At 42.4% G+C, this 23,133-nt stretch overlaps 1 protein-coding gene across 2 annotated transcripts in view; it reads right to left on the bottom strand.

The window, feature by feature from the left end:
• Positions 1-261: 261 nt before the first annotated feature.
• Positions 262-23,133, bottom strand: part of Fbxo36 (F-box protein 36) — an 83,864-nt gene continuing 60,992 nt past the window's right edge. For both annotated transcript variants that reach the window (XM_047544467.1, XM_047544468.1), the window contains 2 exons: positions 16,873-17,045; positions 262-765 (listed from right to left, as the gene is read on the bottom strand). In XM_047544467.1, coding sequence (XP_047400423.1) covers positions 574-765; positions 16,873-17,045 — 365 coding nt within the window. In that variant the 3' untranslated portion in view covers positions 262-573. The remainder of the gene's footprint in view (positions 766-16,872; positions 17,046-23,133) is intronic.

The raw sequence follows: 23,133 nt of genomic DNA, 5'->3' as shown, positions 1-23,133 counted from the left end.
CACACTCTGCCATCCCCAGAGGCGCACATCTTGTGTTCTCTTAATAAAACCAGTGTGCACCTCGTTGTGACCCATCCTCTAAGCTCCTTTCTGATTTGAGATCAGGGCCCTCGCAGGCTGAGTTGAGGCCCACCTCCCTTTCAGGGACTCTTTAGGACCCTTGTCCTAGTGACAACTCAGATGACACACACCAGGAAAGAATTCAAAAGTCCAGTCAACCATTTGAATTCCACAAGCAAGAAATACGACAAAAATCTGCTAATAATCTTTTATTGTCTGTTGTTGTACAGCAGAAGAGCCTATTCTGAGCAGGTCAGGGGTTGGGAAGGCAGCGACCTGCGAGGCTTCCTCGTCTTGCCTTCCTTGTTCTAGGGCCAAAATCTGGCCCTCAGTGAACAGAAGGTGGTTCCAGCAAGGCACTGGGGGGCCGGGTTCTGCATTTGTGCACAAATCCTCTATTCTTTCCGAAAGACCCCTGGGATCAGTAAAATGTTGTTCCTAAGAGAAGGAGATTTGGGCCTGAAGAGAAGCACAGAGGAACCTCAGAGCTTCCTGCCATAGCAGAGGGTGTCCCTAAAGTAGCTTCTTCTCTCTGCGGCTGTCCTGTATTTGCTTCCTCTTGCGGAGCTGCCGCTGCAGCTGGAACTTGTTGGTGAAGAACATCTGTCTCCAGCCTATGTCCTGTGCCAGGGCCCTCATTTCGGAAGTGATGGTGTCACAGGAGGATCGCACTATCTGCTCCCACAGCATGTCAGATGTGCACAGCTGCGGGTGGAAAGAGCAGAGGTGGGTGATAGCACACGTGGGCTCAGGGAAGTCATTCACTCACCCACGTGCTCACCACCAAACTCCTGCTGCCTGCGACACACTGTACCAAAGGCTTCGGGTGCAGGAAGGTGTGCCAGACACAGGTTCTGCCTCAAGAGACCTCCTCTTGCTGGGTGCGGTGTTCCCAGTGACTTGGGAGGCTGAGGCAGGAGGATCACAAGTTCAAGGCCAACCTCAGCAACAAAGTAAGACCCTGTCTCCAAAATACAAAAAGGAGCCAGGCCCCCGTGACACACACCTGTAACAACAATGACTTGGGAGGCTGAGGCAGGAGGATCACTAAGTTCAAGACCAGCCTCAGCAACTTGATGAGGCCCTAAGCAACTTAGCAAGACTCTGTTTCCAAACAGAAAGCCAAAAGGGCTGGGGAAGTGGCTCAGTGGTTAAGTGCCCCGGATTCAGTCTCCAGTACCAAACACACACACACACACACACACACACACACACAAAGACTTGCTAATGAATTAGATTGTTTGTACCAGGAAAAGAGAATTTGGGAGGAGTTTTTTGCCTTGAGCAAAATTAGTGATGACAATGACCAGGAAAAACAGGGCTGTGAGAGAGGTAGATATGGTGCAAAGAGGTAAGTGTGTGGGGAAATCAAGAGGTTTGGTCTGGTTTTGGACTTTTTGGTTTTGTTTTGAGAAGTTCATTCCCTCCAAAAAGTCTCGTTTGATGTGTTAAATTAAAAATGGCTGTAATGTATCTAAGTGGGGTTACTGAGCATGCAGTTAGGTTAACAGTACGGAAGGAGTCCACGGCAGCAGCGTGGGCTGGACACAGGTCTGGAGGTGGTCCGTGTGCAATGGTCTTTAAAGCCCTGGATCAGGGGCTATCACCTCCACGTGCCTGAAGATGGAGAAGATGGTCTAAGGAAGCTTCCATGACATTCCACGTGAAGCACCCAGGAAATGGCGAAGTTTTCAACAAGAGAAACTGAGAAGAAGGAAGAAAATCCGGAAAGTAATCACAATGTCAAATGCTACTGAACAGTCGATCGAGAGGTGAGCTGAACACTGACTGCTGGGGACTGAGGGAGTGGCCCAGCGTCCCGCACGCCCAGCACTCACAGGCCCCAAGTCTGACCCCAGCCCTGGGGAGAAAAAGGGATCGGCATGTTTTGCGAGATGATGTGCAATGGCAACTCTGACAAGAGCTCATTTCAGTGGCAGAGTGGGAATGAAGGTCTAGCTACTGGAGCTCCAGGTAGAAAGAACAGCAGAAGAGCAAGAACAGAGAACGCCAGCGAGGAATCTTGCTGGAAGAGCAGAAAGAGGGGTGAGGACTGCGCTTCCACCCCACGTTCATGGACCCCTCCAAAGGCCAGAGGAAGATAACCGCGCACAGCAACAGCTGTCCTTGTGGTGCAGCCTTGTCTGTGAGGGAACAAACACATTCCCTCGCCTTTTCTTTCTTTCTTTTTTTTGTACTGGGGATCGAATGCAGGGTTGCTTTACTACTGAGCCACATCCCTAGGCCTTTCTGTGTATTTATTTTTATTTTGAGACAAGGTCTCGTTCAGTTACTGATACTGGTCTTGGACTTGTGATCCTCCTGCCTCAGACTTCCAAGTAGTTGAGATTAAAGCTGTGCACCACCATCCCTGGCTACATTCCCATATTTAACTCCCTCTTAGAAAAGACAGAACTTTCCCCTATATTCTCAAGGTACCCATACAGACAAGTTAACTAGCAAAACTATTTGAATTCCAACCCTGCCACTTAATAAAGTAATCCTGGACATACTGAATTTAGCTGAATCTGTCTCCATAGTTGATCTTGCATTTGGCCATCTGAACAGCAGAATAAAGTGATTCAAGAACATCAGTAGGGCTGGGGATGTACCTCAGTGATGGAGGACCTGTCTCACCTGCCTGAGGTCCTGGCTTCTATCCCCAGTACTGGAAAAAACACCAGCTATGGAGTGAGACTTCCCAGTCTCCGTACCTGGCTCCATTGCTTCCTGTGAACTTCACCTAAGCTCCTGTCTCCTCCTCTATAAAACCAGGACAAGAGAGCCCCTCCCCATCCGACAGAGCTGCTGTGGGAATTACAACAGATTTTTATTCAGAGCTTAGTACACAGTAAACATTCAATAAACAGGAGCTAAGTTACTGTGATTATACAGAAATTAATAAACTTTTACCACTGAGAGGATTAGCAATAACACATGTAAAGTCCCTGGAATCTATACTATTAATGAGCAAGAAGAGGAGACAGAACAGCATGCTATCAGACCCATTTGACAGAAGACACTAGAAAGAAAGGCCCTGAGGGCCACTGGCTTCCAGGTGGAGATTCAGCCTTCAGCTGCTATGACTTGGAGTCTGGGTAGGTCAGGAACAGCCATCAATTCACAGGATGGAAATTAGAAGTCAAATACAAATACAGTGAGCCACATATTTGTGGACAATGACTAATGTGACTGATTCACTCATGTCCACAGAACTTAAGACCAGGAAATATACCTTCTCTTTTTCAATTTGTCATGTAGATGAAGTACCAATTCATCTGCCTATCCTCCTTCCATCAGAGACAATCCTTTAGAACCTGTATTTGCTAGGCATGGTGATACCAAGAGAATACTGAAGAAGACAAATACATGAAGAATTCCAGTGCTCTGTTCTAATGATGGAAGAGATCTAAAGATGGAGTAAACTAAAAAACCCAAACCTTAAAAAAAGTAAGGTAGATTCAATCAAAGGCTGTATCAATTACAATTTTGACCCTTGTTTCAGAGAGTTCTAGAACGTCCTACTCTTGCAGATCATAGTGACTGGACTGAGGAGAACTGGACTCACCCAAGCTGTCATAAGGCATGACCCATCCCAGAAGTTCCTCTGAGCTAGCAGGCCTGGCCCAGCGAGGGGAGGAGAGCAAGGCCTCCCCCGTCAGCTGAGGGCGTGTATGTGGAAGGAGCAGCCCTGCAGCTCAGGTGGAAGGCCCCAGGCACTGCAGAGGCCATGCTGGCCCGGAGGCCTCCATGCCCTTATGGGAGGTCAAGCTGTCCTAGGCTCTGGGATGAAGCCTGCCATTGCCCTCACCCACCACACACACTCTCTCTCTCTCTCTCACACATATACACACACACACACACACACCACCATTCATGGGAGCTGAGCTCTGTGCCTGCTTCTGCCCTGCTCTGCCTGACCAAACTGCAAGACCACCTGAATCCCAGGGATTAGATGTCCCCTTTCAGCTATGTGAGGGAAAACTAATTGTTCCAATTGCTGTCCTCTACAAGGGGGCCTACCCGGCCTCTCTATGCAACCCCCAATCCCAAATAGCCATGCATCCCACCATCACCTACTGCTGTGCACCCACCCGTCCTGGCTTGTTCCGGAGGAGGAGGGAACCTTCAGTGTTATCTCCACTTCCTATACCATTACTCCCCTTTTCAACAGAGAGCAGCTAGCATCCCTTTACACTTCATGCACTCTAAAAGTACTCAGATAAGGGGAAAGAATGAATTGCAGATGGAAGTGAATAGTGTCATGTAGCATCATTGCTTAGATCCTTTCTGCAAGAGCTTTTATGTTCACATAATAAAGGTCACCGTTAAACAGTGACATCAAATCATGTAGTCAAGCGGGCCATTCATTATCTTATCCCACCTTCAACAGTCCTTCAACATTGAATTTCTCTACCTAGATTACATAGTCTAAATATGAACAAGTAAAAACTCTTAGGAAATGTCTTAATATTAAAAAACAAAACAAATTGCCTACACTACCTTCCAAAGATCTGAACGCCAACTCTGCCACTACTATAGATGACCTACCCAATACATTTCAGGACACCAGTGTGTCGTGCATAACAGAGATTATGGGAGAAACTACAAGGTTTGGGGACAAAGGAAAGAATTTCAAAACAGTCAAATTTTCCACTAGAGCAATTTCATTTATGGCCCAACAGATTTCGGACTAAAAAAATATTTGGTTTTATAAATAGGTCTACAAAATGCCTTCATCTAAGACTCCCAAACTCTGGAGATCTTTTATCTGCCAGTTCCCATGGCAAAAAGCAAGGTATCCAGCCTGTGGCTCTAGTGACTTTGATCCTAAACACAATCGAGAGCTTAATGCCCCCTGGTGGTGGGTGGTGCATCAAGTTAAAATACATGAACTATCAGATTGAAAGGAGTCCTAGGGCTTATCTAGGTAAAACCTCTCATTCAAACGGGAAAACCAAGGTTGAGAGAGAAAAGAGTGCTGTCCAAGGCTTGTGGTGGGCAGGGACTGAGAGAACCCAGCTCTCTGGCCTAGCGCTGACTGATTGATCTTTCTTTCTTTCTTTCGTGTTTTTTTGGTGGGGTGGAGGGTTTACTGGGATTTGAACCCAGGCGCTCTATCATTGAATTTCCCCCCAGCTCATTTTTTTGAGACAGGATCTCACTAAGTTGCTCAGGCCAGCCTTGAACTTTTGTCCCTCCTGCCTCAGCTTCCCAAGTAGCTGGGATTACAGGCATGCATCGTAGCGCCTGGCTTCTAGTGCTGATTTAAATGCACCACGGCGCTGTGCTCCGTGAAGGCAGGAATGGCAGCCCACGAGATTCCAGCCTTTTATTGTCTCTTGAGACATTTTCTTTGGGATGGGCATGCTGGGAGTTGAACCCAGGGCCTAACACATGCTCGCACAAACTCTACCACTGAGTCACAACCCAGCAGACATTTTATCTACACGATTCTAAATCAACTGGTAAACTGGGTGTACTGGTGCCTGCTGGTTATCCCAGTGACTCAACAGGCTGAGGCAAGTTCAAGGTCAGCCTTAGCAACTTAGTGAAACCTTGTCTCAAAAACTAAATAAAAAGGGCTGAGGGTGTAGCTCAATGGTACAGCACCCCTGGGTTCAATCCTTGGTATTACGAAAACAAACAAAAATCAAATTATCTTCAAGAATTCCAGTCAAATTCTTGGACTGAGCCCCTAGAATCGGGTTACACAAACACACAGTAAAAACACACATACTGGGTCGACCTCAGACCTCCAGGATAGGTTCTCTGGTGATATGCCTGGCACCTGCATTTTCACCTATTCCCTAGGTGCTGCCCCTACTGGGCCAGACTTGGGAATCATGTTCACAGAGGATTGGTGGACACAGGGAGAATCTGTCTCTTCACAGTCAAAAAGTGTCAGGGGAGAGATTTCTTCCTCCCTGGGGTCACAGTGATTCCTGAGCCATAAGCAAGATGATAAAGTGATATCCCCACCATGACTGTCCTTTCCCTGTCTTGGCCCCAGTCTCTCATCTAGCTGCCCTGGAGATTTCTTCTACAGTTTGCAGAAAACGGACAGCACCAAGGCCTGCTACCACCTGGGCCAGACAGCAGGCTCCCGGGCAGGTGCCCACGAACCTCATTGAACTGGCTGGGCCTCGGTCTGATAATCATGGAACTTGGCCTTTCCAATGTACCAAGACACTGGACTCCCTTTCCATGGCATACTGGTGTTAGCCAAGCTCTCAGATAGTTTTTCACTGAAAAATATAGTCATCAAACCTACCAGATCTTCAGGTGCTCATCCATGGAAGCACCCCTGGGGCTTATCAACATGGAATCAGAGAAAGGGAGGCAGTTGGATGATTCTGATTGCTGGTGGCAGTGAGAATGACAAGTGGATACTTCCATCCTCCACTGCGGGCTGGCACTACGACTCTCCAGAGCCAGGGCCCCCTTGCACCCCAGGGACCCCACACAGCCCAGGTCTTGAGTGTGACTTTATACTTCCAAAGTAGATTCTTCACTATGGAGTCAGGTTTGGTCTTGGGAACCTTTCTGTATTCAAACATCTCACACCCATGCTTATGGGTACACAGAATGTCTCTAGAAGGACACACAGACCACTGGTCATATGGTTGTCACTACAGATGAGAATAAGGCATGAAGGTTAGAAATGGAAAGAAGAGTGACTGTTTACTATATATAAAAGGATATATAATTTTTAAACATTTCTGATCTGACCACTGTAATGCAAATGAGTTTTCTTTTTTGGGGGGAGGGGTACTGGGAATTGAACTCAGGGGCACTCAGTCACTGAGCCACATCCCCAGCCCTATTTTGTATTTTATTTTGGTCTCACTGAGTTGCTTAGCAACTACTTTTGCTGAGGCTGGCTTTAAACTCTTGATCCTGCCTCAGCTCCTAAACCACTAGGATTACAGGTGTGTGCCACTGTGCCTGGCCAAATCAATTTTCTTTTTCAAAAATATAAACAGAATGGATACAGCCCCCCTCTATGGAAGCATTTGAGGACCACGTCCTGGAAGGTGACTCTGGGCTAGGCACTCTGCTAAAGGTAACATAGAAACTTCAGTGACCCCATCTCACCCTTGACCTTGGTGAGATGGGGCATGTTAGTGCAAATATCACTGGAGGGGCATTTGGGAGGTCAGGGTGGGGAGCCAGGAGGATATTCCTAGAGAAGGGAGCAATGCTGCATAATAGAAATGTTTGGGTATGACTTGAGAGTGTCATGTGTGGAAATGTAATTGACACTGTGAGGTTCTAAGAAGGTGGAAACTTAATCTTACTAGAGTCTTTTGAAGGATGAGGCTGATTTGAGAAAACTAATGTACAGAGAGGGAAAAAAGCGTAAGAGCTAAAAACCCACTGGGCATAGTGGCATACACCTATAATCCCAGCGGTTCAGGAGGCTGAGACAAGAAGTTCGAGAGTTCGAAGCCAGACCTAGCAAAAGCATGTGCTAAGCAACTCAGAGAGACCCTGTCTCAAATAAAATACAAATAGGACTGGGAATGTGGGTCAGTGGTTGAGTGCCCCAGAGTTAAATCCCCTGTACTCCCCACCTTCCGAAAAAAAAACAGAGTTAAAAACCCAAACTAAAGAGCTGTGTGTGGTGGTGAACACCTGTATCCCACTATTTGGGAGGCTGAGGCAGGAGGATCACAAGTTCAAAACAAACCTCAAATACTTAGCAAGGCCCTAAGCAACTTAGTAAGACCCTGTCTCAAAAAAAAAAAAAAAGTGAATTAAATGTAATGTAGTAGCCTAGTTGGATTCTGAAACCGTGAAAACACATTAGAAGCAAAACTGATGAAATTCAAATAAAGTGTACCTTAGCTACTACTATTAATTGCTCAGTGGCAATAAATGCTTATATAAGATGTGACCGCTGGAGAAGCCCGGTGAAGGGAGTGTTACCTTTGTAACACTTTTATAAGTCTGAAAGTATTTATAAATCAAGCTTAAAATAAAACAGCAACAACAAACAGAAGGGAAAGGAGATGAGCGAAGTCCTGGGCTGGGCCCTGGAGCCAGGCCTGGGGAGGGCTGACTTGGAAGAAGAGCCCCCTCCCTGAGCGCAGAGGGAAACGTCTCACACAATTTGGTAATAATTTTTTTTTTCATTAATGAGTAGCTAAGTGAAAATAATTGATAAATGAAGGGACCCAGCAGGAAAATGGAGCACAGATAGCACTTAGCTGGACCACAGAAACATAGGGCTCATCACGCAGGCCTCCGCCCTGCTGTCTCCTAATAATTCTTCGCTGCCCGGACACGGGAAGCCTGACTGCAGGGTACTGGGTGAGAGACTGGGCTAAATCAACGCCGAGCGTGCAAGGCAGAGGGAGAGAGCAAGTGAAGGAGGGAAGACAGCTGAGGAACAGTGAGGGACAAGGGCTGAGGACCTGCAGGGGCCTGGCAGCAGCTTTGAGCAGATCCCCAGCCCCGGGGATTTTATTTACTTAGGAGTTTCTAATTCTTTTGTTGTTGTTGTTGTAGATGGACATAAACCTTTGGTTTTTATTTATTTATTTTTATGCGGCGCCAGAGGATTGAACCCAGTGCCTCACGTGTTTGAGGCAAGCGCTCCACCACTGAGCCCCAGCCCCAGCCCCAGCCCCCTAGGAGTCTCTAATTTTAAGGATGAATAAGTAGCTTCTCACCAGCAGCACGTGCAACATCTCAACTTTAATACACTTTTTCTTTTCTTTTTTAACATTTTTTTAGTTGTCAATGGATCTTTATTTACTTAATTAACTTATTTATTTTTATGTGGTGCTGAGAATTGAACCCAGTGCCTCACCCATGCCAGGCAAGCACTCTACCATAGAGCCACAACCCAGCCCCAATACACTTTTTCTTAATGGGGGAAAAAAAAAGCTGGGCATGGCAACACGTGTTATCCCAGCGACTCGAGAGGCTGAGGCAGGGGGATGGCAAATACAAGGGCAGCCTGGGCCACTTGGTGAGAACGTGTCCCAAAATAAAAAATAAAAAGGGATGGGGACGTTGCTCAGTGGTACAGCACACCTGGATTCAATCCCCAGCATCACACACACACACTCACACACAATTATGATTACTTGTAATACTTGTTTCTGGCCTTCTATTTTTAGGGGGTAAATCAAGTTTAAAATATATATATATATATATATATATATATATATATGTATATATATTTATATATATATATATGCACATTTCTATACCCCAAAGAAATTATGTATAGTAAATAATACGTATTATACAATTTTAAAGAAATTTTAATAAAGAAGAAATTGCAGAGATCCAAGATGGCAGACAAGACGGAGGCTGCGTTCCTTGTCACTCCATAACTCGGGTTTCAAGCAGAGGATATCTATTTCTCAGTGAGGCAGTTTTTGCTGCTTATCGATCCCGTGCCATCTACCCCATTTGTCTAGTGGGATCACCTGCAATCTGCCAACATATCGACTACTTTTTGAGTGCAGATTGCTCACTCACTAGCACCTATCATCTACCATTCGCCTGCCTCTTGCCGCCCATCACCTGCCTTTCACCTACCCATCACCCACTGCCCGAAGTCCACCTGCTGATTGTCTGCCAGTAGCCAGCAAACTGACTGCAGACTACCAGTGGATCGCCAGCTGCCTGCTGTTGCCTGAAGTCCACTGTCACAGTACCTGCAGGTTTGGTTACACATAGCTGCCGCCATTTTGAGATAACAGTCAGGACCTGTGGGACCCCCCAGTCGGACTGATCCGACCCTGCCTCCAGGACCCCTCAACCAGATAGACCACACCCTGCCTGCAGGACCCCCAGCTGTACGTGCCCACACCCTGAGCTGCAGCTCCCCATTTGCCAACAAGTTTGGAAGCCAGTGTGGCCATCTTGGATTATCCTGGGAGCCAAAGCCACCATCTTCAGATGGGGCAAATCCCTTCCTGAGACCCCTGCTGGAGACTGGAAGCTCATTGTCAGATACCTCTCATGCATCAGGTCATAGAAGACTGGGAGGTTTCGATATATATGACTGTTATAGTGTAGCGTGTTTTTTTTTTTATCCTTTTTGAAAAATTTTAAGTTTTTATTTCTTTACTTTTTTCACTGTTTTCCTTTTGTTTACCTGTTTCCTCAGAGTCTCTTTCTCCCTTATCTCATGGTAACAACCAACTTCTTTTGATTACACTTTCACTCTTTCTATGATCTAGAATACTCTTTTCTTATCCCGTTAACAGTTACATCCTACACCCTTCCCCATCCTCTTTGTCCTTCATTAGAAACTGCAGACCTTATTACAAATCTATTTGTTTTATTGTAGATAATAATTGAACTCATTCTGTTTATTATGACAATATTGTTAACATCTTCATAGGGGCTATTTGGTGTAGGGTGCATACTGTCTGAATTGGGCACTGTTAATGTTGATCTTCCCCTTAAAGAAAATGTTTTGGAAACCTATAGGGTCACTATAAGCCTATGGGAGGGAAACTGTAATACCCCAGATCTGCACAGCTAGAGGGGAAGATACATGAACAACATGAAAAAACATGGGAAGAAAATGATTCAAACAAACCTAGATTCTAAGGGCTGGGGGTATAGCTCAGTTGGTAGAGTGCTTACCTTGCAAGCACAAGGCCCTGGGTTCAATCCCCAGTACTGCAAAAACAAAAACAAACAAAACAAAACAAAACAAAAAACCTAGATTCTACATTAATAGAATCCAGTGACAGCATGGTAGAAGAAATGTCAGAAAAGGAGTTCAAGATATACATAATTAAAATTAATTGAGAAGCAAAGGATGAGATAAGAGAGCAAATGCAGGCAATGAATGATCACCCCAATAAGTAGTTGAAAGAGCAACTGCAGGACAAAAAAGATCATTTCAACAAAGAGATAGAGATTCTCAAAAAAAAAAAAAAAAAAAAAAAAAAAAAAACCAGAAATCCTTGAAATGAAGGAAACAATAAACCAAATAAAAAATGCAATGGAAAGCATCACTGACAGACTTGATCACTTGGAAGACAGAACCTCAGACAATGAAGACAAAATATTTAATCTTGAAAATAAAGTTGACCAAACAGAGAAGATGGTAAGAAATCATGAATGGAAACTTCAAGAACTATGGAACATCATGAAAAGACCAAATTTAAGAATTATCGGGATTGAGGAAGGCAAAGAGGTACAAACCAAAGGAATGAACAAACTATTCAATGATAATATCAGAAAATTTCACAAACCTGAAGAATGAAATGGAAAATCAAATACAAGAGGCTTACAGAACACCAAATGCACAGAATCACAACAGATCCACACCAAGGCACATTATAATGAAAATGCCTAACATACAAAATAAAGACAGGATTTTGAAGACTGCAAGAGAAAAGCATCGGATTACATATAGGGGGAAACCAATACGGATACAAGCAGATTTCTCATCCCAGACCATAAAAGCTAGAAGGGCCTGGAACAATATATTTCAAGCTCTGAAAGAACATGGTTGACAACCAAGAATCTTATACCCAGCAAAACTAACCTTCAGATTTGAAGATGAAATAAAATCCTTCCATGATAAACAAAAGTTAAAAGAATTTACAAATAGAAAGGCTGCACTACAGATTGTTCTCAACAAAATATTCCAAGAGGAGGAAATGAAAAACAACAATGTAGGTCAGCAAAGGGAAGAACTACCCTAAAAGAAAAATCAGTCAAAGGAGAAACCAAGTCAAGTTAAAAACCAAAAATAAGCCCAAATGACTGGGAATACAAATCATATATCAATAATAACCCTGAATGTTAATGGCCTAAACTCATCAATCAAAAGACATAGACTGGCAGATTGGATTAAAAAGAAAGACCCAACAATATGCTGCCTTCAAAAGACTGATCTCATAGATAAGGAAATCCACAGACTAAAGGTAAAAGGATGGAAAAAAACCTACCACGCACATGGACTCAGTAAAAAAAACAGGGGTTTCCATCCTTATTTCAGATAAAGTGGACTTCAAGCCAAAGTTAGTCAGAAGGGATAAAGAAGGACATTTCATACTGCTTAAGGGAACCATAAATCAGGACATAACGATCGTAAATATTTATGCCCCAAACAACAGAGCATCCATGTACACCAAACAAATCCTTCTCAATTCCAGGAATCAAATAGACCACAACACAATAATTCTGGGTAACTTTAACACACCGCTGTCACCACTGGATAGATCTCCCAAACAAAAACTAAACAAAGAAACCATAGAACTCAATAACACAATCAATAACTTTAGACTTAGCGGACATATATAGAAGATTCCATCTATCAATGAGTGAATTCACTTTTTTCTCAGCAGTACATGAAACCTTCTCGAAAACAGACCATATGTTATGCCACAAAGCAGCAAAAATAAAGATAAATGCAAAAAATAGAGATACTACCTTGTATTTTATCAGATCATAATGGAATGAAATTGGAAATCAATGACAAAAAAAAAAAAAAAAAAACAGAAATTACTCCAACACCTGGAGACTAAATAATATGCTATTGAATGAAGCATGGATAATAGAAAACATCATGGAGGTGATAAAAAAAATTCTTAGAGGTCAATTAGAATAACGATACAACATATCAAAATCTCTGGGACACTATGAAAGCAATATTAAGAGGAAAATTCATTACATGGAGTGCATTCAAGAAAAGAATAAAAAGTCAACAACTAAATGACCTAACATTATAGCTTAAAGACCTAGAAAAAGAAGAACAGAATAACAGCAAAAGTAGTAGAAGATAGGAAATAATTAAAATCAGAGCCGAATGAAATTGAAACAAAAGAAACAATTCAAAAAATTAACAAAACAAAAAGTTGGTTCCTTGAAAAAATAAACAAAATAGACAAACCCTTAACCACACTAACAAAGAGAAGGAGAGAGAAAATTCAAATTACTAAAATTCATGATGAAAAAGGAAATATCACAACAGACACCACTGAAATACATAACATAATGAGAAGCTATTTTGAAAATCTATACTCTAACAAAATAGAAAATAGTGAAGACATCGACAAATTTCTGGAGACATACAATTCTCCCAAAATGAACCAGGAGGACATACACAATTTAAACAGATCAATTTCAAGCAATGAAATAGAAGAAGCCATTAAAAATCTACCATCCAAGAAAAGCTCAGGACCAGACGGATTCTCAGCCAAGTTCTACAAGACCTTCAAAGAAGAACTCATTCCAATACTTCTCAAAGTATTCCAAGAAATAGAAAAGGAGGGTACCCTACCAAACTCATTCTATGAAGCTAGTATCACCTTTATACCCAAAACAGACAAAGACACATCAAGGAAAGAAAATTTTAGACTGATATCTCTGATGAACATAGATGCAAAAATTCTTAACAAAATCCTGGCAAACTGCATCCCAAAACATATTAAAGAAGATAGTGCACCACGATCAAGTGGGGTTCATCCTGGGAATGCAAGTTTGTTTCAACATACAGAAATCAATAAATGTAATTCACCACATCAATAGACTTAAGGTTAAGAATCATATGATTATTTCAATTGATGCAGAAAAAGTGTTCAACAAATTACAACACCCCTTCATGCTCAAAACACTAGAAAAAATAGGGATAGTAGGAACACACCTCAACATTGTAAAGGCTATTTATGCTAAGCCCAGCCAACATCATTCTTAATGGGGAAAAACTGAAAACATTTCCTTTAAAAACTGGAACAAGACAGGGATTCCCTCTTTCACCACTTCTATTCAACATTGTCCTTGAAGTACTAGCCAGAGCAATTAGACAGACTAAAGAAATTAAAGGGATACAAATAGGAAAAGAGGAACTCAAGCTGTCATTATTTGCTGATGACATGATTCTCTATTTAGAGGATCTTAAAAACTCCTCCAGAAAACTTCTAGACCTCATCAATGAAGTCACCAAAATTGCAGAATATAAAATCAACACACATAAATCTAAAGCATTTTTATTCATAAGCGATGAGTGATCTGAAAGGGAAATAAGGAAAACAACTCCATTCACAATAGCCTCAAAAAAAAAAAAAAAAAACCTTGGGAATCAATCTTACCAAAGAGGTGAAAAATCTCTACAATGAAAACTACAAAACATTGAAGAAAGAAATTGAAGAAGAGGGCTGGGGAGATAGCTCAGTCGGTAGAGTGCTTGCCTTGCAAACACAAAGCCCTGGGTTCCATCCCCAGCACCACAAAAAAAAAAAAAAAAAAAAATAGTAAAGAGAAAGAAATTGAGGAAGACCTTAGAAGATGGAACGATCTCCCATGTTCTTGAATAGGCAGAATTAATATTATCAAAATGGCCATACTTCCAAAGGCAGTATACAGATTTAATGCAATTCCAATTAAAATCTCAATGACATTTCTCATAGAAATAAAGAAAGCAATCATGAAATTCGTCTGGAAGAACAAAAGACCCAGAATAGCCAAAGCAATCCTGGGCAGGAAGAGTGATACAGGAGGTATCACAATACCAGACCTTAAACTCTACTATAGAGCAATAGTAATAAAAACGGCAAAGTATTTGCACCAAAATAGACAGGTAGATCAATGGTACAGGATAGAAGACATGGAGACATACCCACATAAGTACAGTTATCTCATACTAGACAAGGGTGCCAAAAACTTACAATGGAGAAAAGACAGCATCTTCAACAAATGATGCTGGCAAAACTGGAAATCCACATGCAGGAAAATGAAATAAAACCCCTATCTCTCACTCTGTACAAAACTCAACTCAAAATGGATCAACAATCTAGGAATTAAACCTGAGACCCTTCACCAAATAGAAGAAAAAGTAGGTCTGAATCTCCCTCACGTTGGTTTAGGACCAGACTTCCTTAACAAGATCCCCATAGCGCAAGAAATAAAAGCAAGAATCAATAAGTGGGATAGATTCAAACTAAAAAGTTTTTTCTCAGTACAAGAAACAATTAATAATGTGAAAAGCGAGCCTACAGAGTGGGAGAAAATCTTTTCCACACACACTTCAGACAGAACACTCATCTCCAAAGTTTATAAAGAACTTAAAAAACTATACTCAAAATACAAAGAACCCAAACAATAAATGGGCTAAGGAAATGGGCAGACACTTCACAGAAGAAGATATACAGGTGATCAACAAATATAGGAAAAAGTGCTCATCATCCCCAGTAATTAAAGAAATGCAAATTAAAACCACCCTAAGATTTCATCTAACTCCAATTAGAATGGCTAATATCAAGAACACAAGCAATATTAAGCGTTGGTGTGGATGTGGGGAAAAAGGCACACTTTTACTTAGTTGGTAGAGTTGCAAATTGGTGCAGCCACTGTGGAGAGTAGTATGGAGATTCCTCAGAAAGCTTGGAATGGACCCACCATTTGACCCAGCTATCCCACTCCTCAGTTTATACCCAAAGGACTTAAAATTAGCATACTACAGTGACGCAGGCCCCTCAATGTTCATAGCAGCTCAATTCACAATAGCTAGATTGTGGAACCAACCGAGATGCCCTTCAGTTGATGAATGGATAAAGAAACTGTGGTATATATACAATAGAATAGTCACCACCATAAAGAAGAACAAAATAATGGCATTTGCTGGTAAATGGATGAAGTTGGAAAATATCATGCTAAGTGAAATAGCCAAAGCCCAAAGAACCAAAGGCCAAATGTTTTTTCTGATAAGTGGATGATGATATATAACGAGGGGGGGGGTGGAGGGGGATGAGAAGAATGAAGGAACTTTGGATGGTGTAGAGGAAAAGATAGTAGAATGAAACAGCATTACCCTGTGTATATGTATGATTACATGAATGGTGTGACTCTACATTGTGCACAACCATAGAAATGAAAAGTTGTGCCCCATTTGTGTACAATGAATCAAAATGCAGTCTGTAAAAATAAAAAAGATTTTAATAAAAAATGTTGAATTTCAGACAAGATCATGGTACAAATCATCTTGGAAAATGTGTGTTCTTTCGGAAATGGACACTACCCCCACACTTCACAGCTAAACGCCCAGCTGCTCGAGTTTCTTCTGATATAAGCAACAGTCTCCAACTCTGTGAACTTGGTCAGGAAAGGACTTAATGGAGAGTGAGTGTGGTCGTGGGGAGGGGGTCTAGCACTGAAGGAACAGACGAAGCCACAGGACCAAGGATCTGGTCCTGCCTGGCTGAAAGCGGCACCAACGTGTTGCGTTCTAGTGTGAGTACATTCTGGAAGGATGCAAAGTAGCGGCAGCCGAGGGGAAGGGCACTGTGGGCACTCAGTGGCCACGCACAGCACACGGGTAACTCAGCCAAGGCTGTGACTGAGGGGACTGGAGTGGTGTGCGTATCACTCCTGGCGTGTTTCTGCTAAGCTGCCAAGCCTCTGCCTGAGTTCTTCCTTGCCTTGGAATGTCCCCAGTCGACCCAACTACTTGTCAAACTCCTATTTTCCACTCGAAACCTGATAAAGTAACCCACTGCTGTGAAGCCAGGCAGAGGACATCACTTGGTACTCTGTCACCTGTACTGTAATTGCTTGCATCTGTCTGATTGTCTCCAACTAGACCTTCAGTTCCCTCCAGAGCAGGAACAATGCTTCATCATCTGCTGCTTGTGCGCCTCGGACAAGTGCCGTCAGAGTGGGCACTCAACAAATGATGGCTGAAACACAAGCAAACAGGGGCTGGGGCAGAGCTCGGGGAAGCGCACTCTCCTGCGCCTGCGAGTCCCTGGTGTTGGGTCCCACTCTGCCAAAGAAGAAAGTAGCGTGAGAATGCATGGAAAATTCTATATAGACACAAAGTAATGTTACCTTTGCAAATCTGCGGCATGTTTGAGAAAGCCTGGCAACATCTTCAAGATCCAGATAAGAAATGATACTCAGGAGCAAACCGTCTGAGAGCCGTTCGAGGAAATCAAATTTACCTTCACACAAATTGAAGACATAGTCTAATATCCTTGCACCAAATATTAAGGCAATTTGAACTGCAAGTCAAAGAAACCAACAAACCAACACAGTTATTATGTTCAATCACCTAAAAACTATAATAAGCAGTAAGACACTAGCTTTGGGGCATTTCTTCCCTTGAAAGTGAGTTGCTAGGCTGATGTCATTCCTACTTTCACCAAGTGGCCTTTGGGACAAATGACTTAACGGGGGTTTTGTTTGTTTTTTGCAAAGCTGGGGATGGATCCCGAGATCTCAGGCTGCTAGGCAAGCTCTTTACCACTGAGTTACTACCCCAGCCTCATGGCTTGAATTTCTTGAGGCAATTGTTTCTAATTTTTACTAGATCCAAATTTGGCTACTTGGGCTGTACTGCCAATGACGTGACAGACAAGGTGCTGGGGGAGGGAACAGCACCTCTACTGGAAACTAGCAGACCAAGAGATGAAGGCCCCTGCCACAGAGCCCACCTGCCTCCCTCACCCTGCAGACACTTAATGACCCTGCTCTCTTCTTCCATGTCAGCACCTGTGGAGGTGGACTGTCTTGTGCCGGCATAAACACTGACAGATAGAAAGCCTCTGGGTGGAGAATTTAGCACTAAAATGAGCAAAGGGTCACTCCTGATCAAGGAAACAGAGGGCGCCACGTGGATATTCTTGAATGCCTACAGTTTCATCAACGAGGGTGAATTTACATCTTATCTCTACTTTGATGGGTACCTTATTATGTGCAAGCAAACTTCAAGACACGATGGGACACTACCAGAGCAAGCTGTGAGTTACAACCATGTGCTAATAGAAAAAGGAACGTTAAAGCACTACTAAAAGAAGTGGAAACCAAAAAAAAAAACACCCTTTTTTCTGTTACAGATCTCCATCATCGATTTATTTCATCACATAATCATACATGGTGAGAGTGAATAGGAACTCTGAATTGTTCAGCTCCTTCCTGCTGGCTGGGAGTATGAGGGGGACAATAAGGTATGGAACAAATGAACTGCTCAAAAAATTCTCTAGTTCCTTTTGGCCAGAAGGCGGAGATTTATTTGCTTGTTCCATATTCCTTTCTGTGTTACCTGATATCATAATGTTGGCTTTAGGTACATTATTATTCATACTTTTTTCCTGAAATTCCTCTGCATTAATAATGATCTGCCTCCTGGAAACCTGCCAATATGCATCTCTGATAATGCTCAGTCCTAGGCAAGTGCCCATCATTTGGGTTCTGACCAGGGTCTATGGGAGGGATGGCCATATTTGGTTCCCACATTTCTGCCAGATTTTTCTGATGGAGACCACCCACTTCCTCCTGAGACTTGTCAATCACTAATAGCTTTTCACCGGCAGTTAGGAGACTGTTCGTGACAATGACAGCCTGCACACCTGCCCAGATGGGGAGATATGAAGCAGTTTGCAACAAACAGTCCATTATCCTCTGTGGGTCACCCTTGAATGGAGGGAAGTTATTTTTCATTAAATCATTAAGTCTGGGCTGGGGTTGTGGCTCAGCGGTAGAGTGCATGCCTAGCACGTGTGAGGCCCTGGGTTTGATTCTCAGCACCACATAAAAATAAAATAAGGGTATTAAAAAATCATTAAGCCTGAGATGGAAAATGGTCTATGATCCCCTAAGAATGCAACTGGCTATGAGGCATCACATCGAGGGAACTGCCCTGCTCCAATTTACAGGTACCCCCAGCCAAACTGGGTGCCCTGTCAGGTCTTGCAAGGGGTCATTTCTGCCTCTGGCCAGGTTCATTCCGCGGTGGAACTGGGTTTATCAGGAAGTGGGGATACAATATTTTTTGAAGAGTGGGTTCATTCTTCTTCCCTCCCTTCCTTCATACCATGAGCACTGAATTGCCCTTTCTTCTTCCTAATGAAGGCACATAAATGCTCAGACACAGGGATTTCTTCCAACTTGCCAGCCTTTCAACAAAAATAGTTCCCACTGGATGATGGTTTTATGGGGGAACAGACAGGCATGAACGTGAGAACATGAGGCCAAGGAAATCATTCTGTAAACTGGCTCCCTGTGCCGATCCTTACATGCTTTCAGTTTTCTTTTTCTTTTTCTTTTCTTTCTTTTTAATTTTTTTTTCAAAAAAAGCAGTTTACCTGAAGCCTTGCTTGGATTAAGTTGACAGGATATGCAACATTCCTCGGCAAACTATCTGTTGTCTGCAGGAGAAATGCAGACCCAAAATGCCAATAAAAGGTATACAAGTGACCCTTACACAGAGCAGATCCTAGAACTCGGGGATATAAGGAGAGTTGCCCCAACCATAAAATCCGTAAGAACAGATTCCAATTAGAACCGGGTGGAATGGACCAAAGTGACCTAGAGTTGCCACAGCAGTGGGAACTGCAATGGCTGTCATTCTGTTGTCAGTCGAAAGTCAAAAGGTGGACCTGCAGGAGGTGGGCAGGGGTCTCTGAGGCATACGCCTTCCTTCTTTCTCTGAGAAGTCCCACTCTCCCTTGAGAGAGTTCCTTTTCCTTTTACCATCCCTTCTAACAAACTCAAGCCCACTTGCTCTGAGCAACATGGTACCTCTCTGGCCTGACTGCAAGAATGGAGGTGAGAAAGGACTATGCCTGCCGAGGCACGCTGCTCAAACAGGTGTCCTCGACATAGCCGACCCGGACACACAATCCAGCACTGTCTTGCCCTGCAGCAGTTCCAGAAGCAAAAACGCAGCAAAGCCCAGATCAGCCACAGTAAAGCCCAGATCCTGAGATTTCACCCACTGAGGGAACCTAAGAGGCAGAAAAGTAGCTGGTGCCAATGGCACATGCCTGTAACTCCCGTGAGGAGGCTGAGGAAGGAGGATAGCAAGTTTGAGGCCAGCCTCAGCGACTTAGCAAGGCCGTGAGCAACTTAGTGAGACCCTGTCTCAAAATAAAAAATAAAAAGAACTGGGAGTGTGACTCAGTGGTAGAGTGCTTCTGGGTTCATTCCCCAGTTCCACCCCCTACAAAAGGCAGAAAGTCCATGAGCCACACCTGTAGTCCTATCAGGAGGCTGGGGTGGGAGGATGCTTGAATTCACAGAGCCAGACCGGCCTGCCAACATAGCAAGACCCTATCTGGAAAAAAAAAAAAAAGAAAAAAGAAAAGTCCAAATCCATTGGGCTTTACCTAATGGAAGCAGACTGGAAAAGCTTGACTGGCAGAAAAAGGTAGTGCCCCCATGCAGGTCAGAGTGACTCACCCAGTGAGGACCCTCCACTCTCCCGGACACAGGTTCCTTGGATTCCTTGTGCCCAGGGTAACTCATGACACAGCTGGAAAGAGGAAGGGAACCCCAGGACCACAATGGTGGCCCAGCAGTTTCAGAGAATCCAAGTGATCCTTGTGGGGCCCACTGGCCACACACGGCAGCCAGGTTGTGGCTGGATCCCAAATTTGGCTATTAGCACTTGATTGCTATTGACTCCTTTTTTCTTCCTTTTTTTTTCTTTTTTAACTTTTTATTTTGAAATAATTATAGATTTACACAAAGTTGTACAAATAATATAGGAAAATCTCACGTACTGTTCATTCAACTTCCCCCAAGAGATACATTGTAATAACTATAGCTACTTAAAACCAGGAAATCTTTCTTTAAAAATTTTTTCCATAATGTATATAGGTTAATAATGCCTATCTCATTCTACCATCCTTCCCATCCCCACCGCCCCACCCCTTCCCTCATTCCCCTCTGTACAATCCAAAGTTCCTTCATTATTCCCTATCTACCCCCACTATGGATCAGCATCCACTTATCAGAGAAAACATTCAGTCTTTGGTTCTTTGGGATTGGCTTATTTTGCTTAGCATGATATTCTCTAGTTCCATTCATTTACCTACAAATGCCATAATTTCGTTCTTCTTTAAGGCTGAGTAATACTCCATTGTGTATATGTACCACATTTTCTTTATTCATTCATCTGTGGAAGGGCATCTAGGTTGGTTCCATAGTTTTAGCTATTGTGAATTGAGCTGCTATAAACATTGATGTGGCTGCATTGCTGTAGTATGCTGATTTTAAGTGCTTTGGTTATAAACCCAGGAGTCAAATGGTGGGTCAAATGGTGATTACATTCCAAGTTCTCTTAGGAATCTCCATACTGCTTTCCAAAGTGGTTGCACCAATCTGCAGTCCCACAAGTAATGTATCAATGTGCCTTTTCCCCCACATCCTTGCCAACATTTATTGCTTGTATTCTTTTTTTTTTTTTTTTTGTATTCTTGATAATTGCCATTCTGACTGGAGTGAGATGAAATCTTACAGTACTTTGATTTGCATTTCTGTAATTTTAAGAGATGATGAACATTTTTTCATATGTTTGTTGATCGATTGTATTTCTTCTTTTGTGAAGTGTCTCTTCAGTTCCTTAGCCCATTTATCAATTGGGCTATTTGTTTTTTGGTGTTAAGTTTTTTGAGTTCTTTATAAATTCTGGAGATTAGTGCTCTCTGAGGTGCATGTGATAAAGATTTTTTCCCATTCTGTAGGCTGTCTCTTCACATTATTGATTGTTTCCTTTGCTGAGAAGAAGCTTTTTAGTTTGAATCCATCCCATTTATTAATTCTTAACTTTACTTATGGCACTTTAGGAGTCTTGTTAAGGAATTCAGGTACTAAGCTGACGTGATAAAGATTTGGACCTAATTTTTCTTCTATTAGGTGCAGGGTCTGTTCTAGTGACTAAGTCCTTGATCCACTTTGAGTTGATTTTTGAGCAGGGTGAGAGATAGGGGTTTAATTTCATTTTACTGCACATGGATTTCCAGTTTCGTCAGTACCATTTGTTGAAGAGGTTGTCTTTTCTCCAATGTATATTTTTGGCACCTTTGTCTACTATGAGATAACCGTATTTGTGTGGGTTTCTCTCTGTGTCTTCTATTCTGTACCATTGGTCTACATGTTTATTTTGGTGCCAATCCCATACCATTTTTGTTACTATTGCTCTATAGTATAGTTTAAGGTCTGATAGTGTGATGCCTCCTGCTTCACTCTTCTTGCTAAGGATTGCCTTGGCTATTCTGGGTCTCTTATTTTTCCAAATGAATTTCATGATTGTTTATTCTATTTCTATGAAGAATGTCATTGGAATTTTAATAGGAATTTCATTGACTCTGTATAACATTTTTGGTAGTATGGCCACTTTGACAATATTAATTCTGCCTATCCAAGAGCATAGGAGACCTTTCCATCTTCTAAGGTCTTCTTCAATTTCTTTCTTTATTGTTCTGTAGTTTTCATTGTAGAGGTCTTTCACCTCTTTCGTTAGATTGATTCCAAAGTATTTTATTTTTGTTTTATTTTTGAGGCTATTGTGAATGGGGTAGTTTTCCTAATTTCTCTTGCAGTGGATTTGTCATTTATGTGTAGAAATACATTTAATTTAAGGGTATTGATTTTATATCTTGTTACTTAGTTGAATTCATTTATGAGTTTTAGAAGTTTTCTGGTGGAATTTTTCAGATCTTCTAAATATAGAATCATGTCATCAGCAAATAGTGATAGTTTGAGTTCTTCTTTTCCTATTCGTATCTCTTTAATTTCTTTTGTCTGATTGCTCTGGCTAGAGATTCAAGGACAATGTTGAATAGAAGTGGTGAAAGATGGCATCCTGCCTTGTTCCAATTTTTAGAGGGAATGCTTTCAAATTTTCTCCATTTAGGATGATGCTGGCAATGGGCTTAGCATAGATAGCCTTTACAATGTTGAGGCATTTCTTACTATCCCTAGTTTTTTTAGTGTTTTGAACATGAAGAGGTGCTGTATTTGTCAAATGCTTTTTCTGCATCCATTGAGATAATCATATGATTCTTGTTTTTAAGTCTATTGATGTGATATATTACATTTATTGATTTCCATATGTTGAACCAACCTTATATTCCAGGGATGAACCCCACTTGATCATGGTGCATTATCTCTTTAATATGTTTTTGTGTGTGATTTGCCAGAATTTTACTGAGAATTTTTGTGTCTATGTTCATAAGGGATATTGGTCTGAAGTTTTTCTTTCCTTCATGTGTCTTTGTCTGGTTTTGGTATAAGGGTGATACTAACCTCACAGAATGAGTTTGGAAGGATTCCCTCCTTTTCTATTTCATGGAATAATCTGAGGAA

Source organism: Sciurus carolinensis, chromosome 3, assembly GCF_902686445.1.
Source record: "Sciurus carolinensis chromosome 3, mSciCar1.2, whole genome shotgun sequence".
Classification (NCBI taxonomy): domain Eukaryota; kingdom Metazoa; phylum Chordata; class Mammalia; order Rodentia; family Sciuridae; genus Sciurus; species Sciurus carolinensis.
This window is presented reverse-complemented; position numbering and strand designations above follow the sequence as displayed.